Source organism: Ailuropoda melanoleuca, chromosome 12 (assembly GCF_002007445.2).
Source record: "Ailuropoda melanoleuca isolate Jingjing chromosome 12, ASM200744v2, whole genome shotgun sequence".
NCBI lineage: Eukaryota > Metazoa > Chordata > Mammalia > Carnivora > Ursidae > Ailuropoda > Ailuropoda melanoleuca.
Genome location: NC_048229.1, coordinates 63,612,059 through 63,622,990, shown reverse-complemented (window position 1 = coordinate 63,622,990; position 10,932 = coordinate 63,612,059). Strand labels below are relative to the sequence as shown.

Sequence of the window (10,932 nt, the reverse complement as noted above, 5' to 3'; positions counted from 1 at the left end):
TCTTGATCTTAGAGTCGTGAGTTCTAAGCCCCACACTGGGCTCCATGCTTTGTGAGGAGCCTACTTTAAAAAAAAAAAAAAAAAAAAAGAATTAAGGAAGAGGCTGCTCTCTTCCTGGAGTGATCAGCTCAGCTCCAGGTCAGTCCCTCTGTGTGTTAATAGGATGATGGGGTCCTTCCTAAATTGGGGGATTTACTAAGAAAGCACAAGTGTCCATTGTACATGACTCAGGTGGTCCTACTTAAGAAAGAGCCAGGTTACTGACCCACAGTGGCACTTCTGAGGCTTCGTGGGGCTCTACAGCAAATCCCTTGTTTACAAAGACAGGTTCCCAGAAGTCCTAGGGCAAGTGGCAGTGGGCTTGGTGCAGAGCTACTTTTGTGAGGACCCTGGGGTCCTCTGTTGGTACTCCCCAGAGCCTACGTCCATGGCCACCCCTCAGACATCTTTACCATCATATATTTCTTGGGTTGGTCCCAGGGAAGAGATGCACCTTGAAGTAGCCTGAATGCCTGTGGCCAAGGGAGCCAGCAGGGTTCTGGTCCTCGGGGGTGACTGTGCCTGCTTGCGGATCCAGGCTTGTCCTGCAGCGCCCCCTCCTGGAGGAAGGCAGCATCAGCTCCCAGGACCACTTGCCTAAATGTCAGGATCTTCCTTGGGGCAGAGCAGGTTAAGGTTTTCCAGGCCACTGCAAATGCAGTTCACTTTTCCTCTCTGTGAGAGCAACCAGAAAAGAACTTCCAAAATACCTATTGCTTATTTCTCAACCCCCAACCAAATGTAGGTCTCATACTCAAATCAGTAATTAACATAGCAGTCTCCTTACCTCCCTGTCCCATTTCCCTTCCTCGTTTTGTCCTTCTTACTCCTGCCCAAGTGACCTCTCCAGAATGCCGGGCCAAGATCCCTCCTTGCCTACACCTCTTCTCATCACTCCAGAACTGCCCACCCTGGTCTCCTGGTGGCCATGCCTCTGCTTCAGCAGTGCTAAATGGCCCTCCTGCATGGGGCTGACACCTTCAGCATAAACAAGGCTTTTCCCTGGTGTGTCCTCTGCTTGGAACACCACCCAACTCTCCTTCAGGAGTCAGCTGGAGGACTGCCTCTTTGCTTCCCCAGGCAAAATGGCAGCTCTTCCCCCCCCCCCCAACTGACGTCCCACAGCCTTGGTCCTCTCCTCTTCTGTGGCACCTGTCTCCTTGCATTACACTCAGCATTTCCCCCTTAGAGTGAGCTTTTAATTTTTTTTTTTTAAGATTTTATTTGTTAGAGCATGAGCTGAGGGGGAGGCAGACTCCCTGCTAACAGGGAGCGTGATGCAGGGCTCAATCCCAGGACCCTGGAATCATAACCTGACCCAAAGGCAGATGCTCAACTGACTGAGCCACCCAGGCGCCCCTGGGGTGAGCTTTTAGGAACAATAGTAGTGACTTGTTCCTTTCTGTGGCTACTCTCACCCACCCAGCTTAGATAAGCATGTCAGGAAATAGACCTGCAAATGTAGATCAGTTCTTTCTTTGGTGATTACTGAGTATTTCCTACATCACCTGTTGGAAGAGCGAAACAGAGCTTCCTTTCAGTGCTGGCCTGGCTCAGACCTCCAGCCCTGGAGACCACACAGAAAGTAGACGCTCGGCCTTCTTGGGTCAGGCCTTTGCCAGAGTCCTCAGGTCCAGATCTGCAGGGTTCAGGAAAGGGCAGTGTCTCCCTGGTGTCCAGGGTATGATCTCCTGCAAAGCCACTTCACTCAAGGCCTCTGCTTCCTCAACCATAAAGTGAGGCAGTCAAGCTCAGTTAACTTTTTTTTTTTTTAGGACTTTATTTATTTGAGAGAGAGCAGAGCAAGAAAGAAAGCACGAGAGGGGGAGAGGGAGAAGCAGACTCCCCACTGAGCAGGGAGCCCAGTGATCTTGCCAGGCCATTATTCGAGGGGCTCCACAGATGATTCTGGACTTTGGATGGCCTCAGCCTTTCAGATCCTGACCTATCGTCTGCAGCTTCCTCAGCAACCCACCTTAGTCTCCTTATCTTTGTGCCCTTTATGGGGGCCCTCTGTTAGGTGGGTGCAGTGCAGTGACAAACGCTCTTGGGGAGTTCACAGCCTAGTCCCAAAAACAGTTAAAACCCACAACAGCAGTGGTATGTAAATGCTACGACACAGGGCAACACTGGGTGGTAGAAGCAAAGTTCCCCCGAGTCTTCAAGCTAAGAGTGCAATAGCCAGGTGGAGGAGTAAAGGCATAAAAGCATTTTAGGCAGGGGAAGCCCCACGTGCAGAGAGTAAAAGTAAGAAAGATGTGGCTGGTCAGGGACTTGAAGCCACTGAAAAGTTTTAAGGCAGCTGGGGCAAGAGGCGCAAGATGCTAGAAGGGAAGCAACACGATCAGGTTCAGGTGTATGGGTAGCAGGATCACTGGGTAGATTGGTTGGGCAAGGGACCACAAGCAGGGAGAACAGTGCTCTGTCACCTGAGGATAACAGTGTGCCAGGGCAGGGGTGCTGATCATGGGATCTGAGAGGCTCTCAGCCTAGAGGGTACATGCACTCGATGCCTGATTAGCTTGTAGGAGTAAAGAATGAGCAAAGAACAGGATGGGGTCTGGGGTGACACCCAGGATTTTGGCTTCAACAGCTGTGCAGATGAGACACGGGAAGAAAAGCAGATTGGAGGGAGAAGTTATTCATTTAATTTGGAAATCCCTATGTTTAAGGTATATGAGGGCCATGCAGGAGGACCAGGAGGCAGCAGGATATGAGGGTTTCCAAGACGGCCAGCCCTGGCTGCCTCTTAAGCTTTCGCCTATTTGTGGTTATCCAGTGGCTTGGCTGCAAGGCTCCAGGGAGAACATTCACATCCACCACCAGCCCCTGGCTGCCAAGAAAAAAGGCAGCGATGCCTCTGTTAGCAGGGCCACCTTGGGGGCCAAGTCTGGTCCAGCTGTGGTCTCTAGTAAGTGGGAAACATTCCAAAGATGCCACTCTTGGGGCAGGCAAATGAACTCTGACACCTCAGTGGGAGATCCAAAGTGTTGGACCCTCGAGGTCAGACCAAATGCAGGCCCAGCACCTGCTTGCTGTGACCTGGCCATCCCTTCCCTTTCTCTGCCCCAAGTTTCTCCTCATCACCTCCCTCTGCATCCCCACTGTTATCCTGTCTGACCTTCAGGTTCATCTGAGGAGCCTTTAAATGCACAAAACTAGGCCCCATCCCTGCAGATTCTGATTTGGTTAGGTCTGGGGTCGTGCCCAAGAACCTGTACTTTGGTCATCTTCTTGGGTGATCCAGACGACCAGTCAGACTTCAAGCCCTGCCCCCGCCTTCCCAGCCTCTCTTCAGCCATCTGATTTGTAAAATCACAAAGTCTGAGAAAAGGAAAAATTTTTATTTTCAGCAAGTCCAAGGTCCCAAGTAGGGAGAGGGCCCAAATTTTCCCCTCCACCCCAGGGCCTAGGCTGCTGCTCTGGTTCAGACTTGGGAGAAGGGGAGACACCAGTGGGCGGGGGGAGCAGGAAAGTCACTTGTACTGAGGAGAGAGTGGAGGTACAAGTGGGGCGGCGCAAACACTCAGCATCTTGTCGATGTCCACCTGGGTTGACTTATCCACCTCAGCCTTGAGGCGGCCGCTGACCCCCAACCCGGGCAAACACCCAGGCTCCTCTCCCACCTCCTCTCCCAGGGGAACCAGAGCATGGGTGGAGGACACAAATGAATTGGGGCAAGGCAAAGTGAGGCCCGAGGCCACCTCACCTGCCACGGGCAGCAGGGCCTGCAGTTGCTCCACACCTGCTTCTTCACGGACCAGGGCCAGCTCCAACTCAGGCTCCATCTCTGCCTCAGCCTCCCCGGCCCCCTCCCCGGCCTGATTCAGCTCAGGATTGCAATAGTTGATGTACTGGTACAGGGGCCGCAGGCGCTGCACCTTTCCTGCAAAGACCCGGGGCAGGGCAGGGGCTGGAACACCAAGCTGTGCCATGTCAGCGTTCCATCAGGCAGGAGGAAAGGGGAAGGCCCAGGGGCTGCCACTCACGCTCCAGCCCCAGGGTCTCTGAAGGTGCGGACACTGTGCTGGCCATAGCTGGGAGTACTGGAGCCCCCAGACTCTTGCGCTTCTTGGCTTTTTTGTGCTGTTTGGCAGATGGTAAGGGCTCACTCTGGCTACTCTCTGACTCCTCCTTCTGCAGTGGCAGCCCCTGTGGCATCTCTGCTTCAGCCCTAGGATGGGCTTGGTGGCTAGGCCCTGGGAGGCTGGGGGACAGGAGCCCTAAGGAGCCAGCCTCCAGCTTTGGCTCCTGTGCCCTGACCATAGGGAATAACCCTGCCTGTCCACCACCTGGGGCCTAGATTCTTGTCCCCTTCCTGGTCAGTGAGGCTCTGGGCTGGACAGGGGACTAGAGCTCATGTGAGCTCAGTACCCTATAAGGCCTTGAGCCTCCTCCTCTGGATGCCCCCGCCCCTGCCCCCAATGCCCAGGGCTCTTCAGGAACAGAGGGAGTGAGGAGTGATGGTGACAGGGGATAAGGATGCACTCTGTAGGAGCGTGAGCCCACCCAAACCCCTCCCCCAGTGCTACAGCTCCTTCCCTCTGAAATCTCCCTCACTTGACCGGCTTCCTCTTCGGACAGTGTCTGGTCCTCACAATGGAGGCTGTAGGCCTGGGGCCTCTCTCCTCTAGTGACTCCACCTCTAGCTTGAGCCTCTCTTCCTCCAGCTTGAGTTGTTCCTCCTGGAGCTCTGGCTCTGAGACTGGTCCTGCTGGGTACTTGTCTTCACTCGAGGTCCAGCAGGCCTCATAGGTTGGTACCAGGCACAGGTCTGCCATCACTGGACACTAGAGGTGACACATAGGTAACTGGTCACCAGGCAAAAGATACAGGGGATCAGTCATGAGACACCGGACAAACATCAAATGCAGATGCAGGGCATCAGCCCGTGCCCCTCCCTGCCCGTGGAACTTGTCCTGGCAGTTAGGGGGGCGTCGCACAGAGTTTGGCCTCCTAGAGCGCCGCGGACAAGTGTTTGAAGGCTACACAGCCTGACGGTCACCTCACAGCTCTGAACGTGGCCACCGGACGACTCCGCGAGCTGTGCAGGCCCCGCGGCTGTCCTCTCCTGGGACCCTGGCCGTCTCTCGACCCCTGCTGAGGCCATGGTCAGCGTCTCCTCGAAGGTTGCTTGCGGGGAGGATGGCGAGGGGCCGGACTTGTGGACCTGGCGCTGACCCCAGGCACACGCTGGCGAGGGCAGGCGGGTGGGAAGGGAACCAGATGGTGGCTCTGCTCCACCCTCAGCTGGAACTACAAGCCCCAGAAGGCTTTGCGCCAGGGGGCCTTGGCCCCCCTGACCTCAGGGACGGAAACTATTGTTGCCTGGCAACAGCAAGCCCGTGGGGTTGCAGCAGCAGGCGGCAAAACTGCTCTGGTGAGCTCCTTGCCCAAGTGTTTCGAGGAAGGGGTCGCGAACCGGGCCGGGAAGTGAGTTAAGAGCGGAGGCGGCGAGCGCCGGCGGGGTCGGGCTGCCGGGGCGAGGACCGGGAATGGAGGGCTCCGGGGTCAGGGTCCGGGTCCAGGACCCGGGAGGAGGCACTGGGCTGAGGAAGGGGCCGGAAATTCGCAGCCCAGCAGGACTCGGTGCACCGTTGCAGGGCAGCGACGGCGGCATGTGCGAGGGCCCGTCCCGCATCTCGGGGCCCATCCCCCCAGACCCTACGCTCTGCCCTGACTACTACAGGCGGCCGGCCTCGGGTGAGTTGGAGGGGTGCGGCGTGGCGGGGCGAGGCCCGAGGGAGGTTCTGGCTCTGCTCCACCACTGAGCTCCGCACTCCGCCCCGTCTGGCTTGTCAGCCCAAGGACGGCTTGAGGGAAACGAGCTGAAGCTGGACCTGCTGACTTCGGACCTCGACTTGGACGCCACCCCTCCGCGCGGCCCCCGCATAGGTCCTGGAGCCAGAGAGATTCTGGAGCGTGGCCGGCGTGGCGTCGGGGGAGTGCTGCTGCAACTCGGGGGCATCTCCCTAGGCCCAGGGGCCTGTCCCAAGAGTAAGTTCGGACAGAGGGGTAATGAAGCGAGTATGAGGTCAAACGCTGAGATCAAAAGCATTGCTTCTCCTTCCCAGACCTGGGCTCAGGCTTTGCCTCTCTGGGAGAAATGCATTACTTCCTCACAGGAGAGGACTGAATGAAGTAGTTCCCAGGAACCCTAGCTCAGCTTAATGAATTCGTGTGTCAGCGAAACATGGTGTGTTGAGTGCCTACCGCGTGCCCGCCCAGTAGGTGCTAGAAAAACAATAAACAAGTGAAGAGATGGATATAATATACAAAATGACTAATGGTGTGCCTCACAATAAAAATGTAGAGAATAATCAAGGACAGAAGAAGATAATTACTATGCCAGGAAGGGAATGTAGTGATGTGTATACTGTCTTAGATGGAGAGGTCAGGAAGATCTTTCTGTAGGAGGGAGAGTGTGGGCCTGTGTGTGAACTGGTGGGAGTTGGATCTCCTGGGCTGTATGTAGGGTAGAGTCTGGCAACATCTTTTTCCCAGGGAAGGACCCTAAAGACCATGAGAAGGAGAACCTGAAGCGGATCAGGGAGATCCAGAGGCGCTTCCGTGAGCAGAAGCACAGCCGGGAGCAGGGCGAGCCCAGGCCTCTGAAGGCTCTGTGGCGCTCGCCCAAATATGACAAAGTGGAGTCCCGGGTCAAGGCCCAGCTGCAGGTACCTGCCTTGGAGAGCCAGAAGCCTTGTTCATATTGTTGACTGACAGGCAATCATACTCAGATCTGAGTTATGGGGAGGGATGCAAATCATAGGGGACTAGGGTAGCAGGGGCTAAGAAATAGCTGCTGCTGCTGCACAGTCGGGCTGGGGGTTTCCTCAGAAGTGGCGATGGCAGGGTGACCCTGAGGGGCAAGTAGGAATAGGCAAGGGGAGAATGGAAGAGAACATTCTTTTTAGATGGAACCTCACAGATAGAAGTCCTAAGACCAGAGGGAGTGTGTGCAGTGGGATATTGTGTGCAGGAGAAAAGGGTTAGGCTAAGAAGTCAGCTGGACCCACATCATACAGGATCACACAATCCACTTTTCAACCTTTATTTCTAAGGGCAGTGAGAAGGGCAGGGGTACGTGGTGGGATTCTTCGGTAGATAGTAGTACCATTTCTCTATCCAGAGTCTTCAGAAGGAGGAGCAGGATTGATAGAAAAGACAATAAGGTCATATGCCAATTTGTTGAAACTGAAGCATTTGTGGGACTCCCAGGGGGTTGGGAGTGTGTCCAGGAAACAGACGGAGAGTCAGGTCTGGATCTGAAGAGTGAGACCCAGGAATTATTGAGGATTAGGCTGATGACAGTGAGACCAGGGAAGTGACCCTGGATTCGAGGGCTTGGAGGCCAGCTGTGAGTGACCTTGGTGGGGACAGAGCCAGGAAGCTTGGCCAGGAAGGAGAGAAAAAGGGAATGGTAGCCAGAGCCAGCCAGTCTGAGGTAGAAGGAGGGGTGGTTTGTTGTTTTCCTAAAGATGTGAGAGACCCACATATTTAAATGCTTATGGATAGAAGTGTTCCTTCAAGAGGGAAGAGGCCCATAGGGCTGGAGATAAATATCCTCACAGGCAGAAGGAACAGAAGCTCACACGTATGGCTGTCTTTAGACCCTGACTTCAGCCTGACTGATTCCTCTACTATGCCCTGCCCTCCAGGAGCCCAGCCCTGCCTCTGGAACAGAGCCTGTCCACTTCCTGCGGGCACACTCCCGCTGCGGCCCTGGGCTCCCGCCACCTCGTGTCCCCAGTCCTCAGCTAACCCCACCAGGCCCCAGTGCTAAGGTGAGAGGATGTGTGGGGGCTGAGAGGGGGCAGAGATCTTGAGGGGTTCAGGAGCACATCACAGTGCTGTCTGCCCCATCATGCTTACCATGTCCTGCAGGGGCCAGGCCTAGGTGTGGACTTCATTAGCCACAATGTCCGCACTGCCAAGAGGGCCCCCCGGAGGCATTCTCGCTCACTGCAGGTCCTGGCACAAGTGCTGGAGCAGCAACGGCAAGCCCAAGAGCACTACAATGCCACGCAGAAGGGCCACGTGCCCCGTTAGTAGGTCCCACTGCCCAACACCCAGGGTGAGGGGTACCTTTGGAGGGTGGGAGACAACCTCTGCACAGCTAGGACCATCAACTCTGAGCCTGTGCATCTGCAGCTTGTTGGAACGCAGGGATCTGTGGCGGCAGGAGGCTGAGGCCCGCCAGCAGAGCCAGCCGGACCCTGCCATGCCCCCTGGCCACACTCGCATGCCTGAGAACCAGCGGCTGGAGACACTGAGCAATCTGCTCCAGAGTGAGTTCGTGGGCAAGGGGTAGGGGGCAGTGGATGGGGAACCCAGTGGAGACCATGTACCTCTGCCTAGCACCCACTGTTCCCGGGCCCCTTGTAGGCCAGAGCCAGTTGCTACGTGAGCTGGTGCTGCTGCCTGCTGGGGCAGATTCACTCAGGGCCCAGGGCCACCGTGCCGAGCTGGACCGGAAGCTGGTGCAGGTAGAGGAAGCCATCAAGATCTTTTCCCGCCCCGAGGTCTTTGTAAAGATGGATGCCTGAGCCCTTTTATGGGGGGTTGTTATGGGGTTCCTCACTGAGGATTGCCACATGGTTGCAAAGGACAGGATGAGGCCCCATCATAGAATGGAGTCTGAAGACAGGAGCGATAGGGTGGGCAGTATCCCCAGAGCACTCTTCCCTGCCACTGGTGGCTGTAGAAGGGCCAGCCCAGCCTCTTAACCCCTTTGTCAAAATTAAACCTTTTGTACACAGTGAGGTTTGTTTCCATAAGAGCTTTTCTTACCCTAGAAATGCCAAGCCTGGTGCTCTCCTGCTGCTTGACAGCAGGAAGGTCTCTCTCTTGTCCTTATCACTCCTGCCTCATGTCCAGGGCAGAAGGCAAAATTGTGAGACCATGGAGGACATTAAGGCTGGGACACAGAAAGACCATGACTGCATTTGTAGAAAACCTTTAATGTTCCCCAGACTGAGAGGGCCCTGTGAGCAATCTAAAAACCCCCAGCGGGGAAGTCCCTGCCATGTCCCAGCAGCCTGGAGTGGCAAGGGGCTGCATCCTTGCCTATCAGAGGCTAAAACCACTACCATCTCCTCGCATACTACTCCCCCATCCAGAGCTGGCCCGCTCCTGATCATCCAGGGAGGGCAGAGAGCTACGGGCACCAGGAAGTAGACGGCCCTGGCGCAGGTCCCAGCATGGAGGCCCCTGAGACAACCCATTTGAACAGGGAGGCTGGCGGTTCTCAATGACCAGATCACTGCTGTCATCATCGCTTTCAGCCTCAGTAGGCCCAGGCCCAGCAGAGGGAGGCCCTGTCAGACGCCCAGATGCCCCACGCACCACATTATTGCGCTGATTGGCTGGCTTGACGGTGACAATGAGGTTGTGGCTGTTGGCGACCATCATGTCTGTCACTTGGTCCAAGGTCTTCCCAGCCACCTCAATACCATTGACCTCGAGGATCTCATCACTGACTGCCAGCAGCCCCGTACTCTCAGCCAGGCCCCCTCGTACCAGGCGGGAGATGAAGATGCCTGGAACCCGTTCCAGACCCTGGGGAGCTACACGTACACTCATGCCATCTCGGATGTAGAAACCCAGGGGGCGGTCAGAGCCGTGCTTGTGTAGGCGCACCCGTCGGTGGGTCTCAGGCAGTAGGTCCACATCTATGACTGAAGAAACCTGGCGGAAATCTTGGGGCAGGCTGATTAGCAGGGGTGGCCGGGTGCGCAGGGGTGCCACTGGCCGAAGTAGAAGCCCTTTCTTGCGCCGCTGCAGAGAGTTGGAGGCAAAGGCCAGGCCACTGGAGTCAGCTTCTACTGCAGGAGAGGGGGGGGTGCTGAGATCAGAGACCCTGCTCTCCCACGAGGGCCCTTTTCCCTCAGGCCCAGGCCTGGGGCGGGGGCACTGTAGCTATTTCCTACCACTTGGAGGTCAGGCCAAGGGCAGGGACTGCAGGGGGTGAAGCCTGGACGCCCTGGGCATGGACTAACCCTTGTAGACCTGCCTGCCATCCTACCCCACATAGGCTGCCCACTGTACCCCATCCTCCTCACCCCGCTTCTGTACTAGCAGGCGCAGCGGTGGGGGCCCGCTGGCCAGGGCCCGGTGCAGGCTGTCGTCGTTGGTGAGGGGCAGTAGGTCGCCGTGAGCGTCAGTATAGCCAAGCAGCACGTCCAGGCCCGGGATCTGGTGCACTGCACGCAGCAACCGCGAAAACTCTTGGAAGCCACTCACCGAAGCGCGGGGCAGTGCGAATCGTCGGAACTCAGCATCAAACTGGAGGCAGGGGGTGGGTGAGAGGAGGGGTCAGGACGGAGCCCGTGCCCTTTCCCACCACAGGTCCGAGGGTGTTAGAGGTCGGAAAAGGCTGTCGCTACGGGTGCCGCCTTGCGCCCAGACCTCAGCTCCAGTACAAGGGACGCTGTCCAAGGTCTTCTCCCCGCCCTCCAGGTACCAAGGCCACAGAGAGACTCTAGAGGCCGGCAGTGGAAGGAGGATGGATGGGGGAAAGCGAGAGGAAAGGCCGGAGAATGGGACATGAATGATGGAGGCGAGAAAAAAGGTGGTGGGGACTAAGAAGCTAGGAAAGGGGAGAATAAGGGAATTGGAAGCGCCTAGGGCCGAGGCCGGAGCCGGGGCCAGAGGGGCCCTTACTTTGCTCTTCACCTCGACGATGTTGTCGGGACTGCGCGCCGGAGTCCTCTGCGGCCTGGCCATGGTGGGGCCGGGCGGGCCGGGGACGGTGCCCCAGGCGGCCCGCCGAGGCGCAGGTGCACAGCCCCGGCAGGCCGGCTCGTGCCGCCCCGCCCCTGGCGGTAGCACTCGCCCCGCCCTCCCATCCGGACCATGACGTCAAGGGGGCAGCGACAGAGAGTGGAACGC

At 57.0% G+C, this 10,932-nt stretch overlaps 3 protein-coding genes across 9 annotated transcripts; 1 reads left to right on the top strand and 2 right to left on the bottom strand.

Annotated features, from left to right (window-relative positions):
- Positions 1-3,465: 3,465 nt before the first annotated feature.
- On the bottom strand, positions 3,466-5,156 carry C12H16orf86 (chromosome 12 C16orf86 homolog). Of its 2 annotated transcripts, none has more exons than XM_011223937.3 (4): positions 5,045-5,156; positions 4,600-4,829; positions 4,029-4,246; positions 3,466-3,925 (listed from the first exon to the last, which is right to left on the bottom strand). In XM_011223937.3, exons 1-4 carry the CDS (start codon positions 5,147-5,149, stop codon positions 3,516-3,518), a joined length of 963 nt encoding a protein of 320 aa, XP_011222239.1. In that variant the 5' UTR covers positions 5,150-5,156; the 3' UTR covers positions 3,466-3,515. The 2 variants fall into 2 exon arrangements, with proteins under 2 accessions (XP_011222239.1, XP_019654382.1); XM_019798823.2 differs by having other exon boundaries at positions 4,600-4,850; positions 5,045-5,141.
- Positions 5,157-8,996, top strand: ENKD1 (enkurin domain containing 1). Of its 4 annotated transcripts, none has more exons than XM_002918421.4 (8): positions 5,157-5,472; positions 5,643-5,742; positions 5,842-6,036; positions 6,544-6,716; positions 7,701-7,826; positions 7,927-8,090; positions 8,194-8,330; positions 8,428-8,996. In XM_002918421.4, the coding sequence occupies exons 1-8, from the start codon at positions 5,185-5,187 to the stop codon at positions 8,586-8,588; spliced, it is 1,344 nt and encodes a 447-aa protein (XP_002918467.2). In that variant the 5' UTR covers positions 5,157-5,184; the 3' UTR covers positions 8,589-8,996. The 4 variants fall into 4 exon arrangements, with proteins under 4 accessions (XP_002918467.2, XP_034494128.1, XP_019654434.1 ...); XM_034638237.1 differs by having other exon boundaries at positions 7,927-8,086; positions 8,428-8,567; XM_019798875.2 differs by having other exon boundaries at positions 5,350-5,419.
- Positions 8,997-9,079: 83 nt separating this feature from the next.
- On the bottom strand, positions 9,080-10,873 carry PARD6A (par-6 family cell polarity regulator alpha). 3 transcript variants are annotated; one of them, XM_002918420.4, is made up of 3 exons: positions 10,705-10,873; positions 10,104-10,326; positions 9,080-9,866 (listed from the first exon to the last, which is right to left on the bottom strand). In XM_002918420.4, the coding sequence occupies exons 1-3, from the start codon at positions 10,765-10,767 to the stop codon at positions 9,112-9,114; spliced, it is 1,041 nt and encodes a 346-aa protein (XP_002918466.1). In that variant the 5' UTR covers positions 10,768-10,873; the 3' UTR covers positions 9,080-9,111. The 3 variants fall into 3 exon arrangements, with proteins under 3 accessions (XP_002918466.1, XP_011222237.1, XP_011222238.1); XM_011223935.3 differs by having other exon boundaries at positions 9,080-9,863; XM_011223936.3 differs by having other exon boundaries at positions 10,717-10,873.
- Positions 10,874-10,932: the final 59 nt, after the last annotated feature.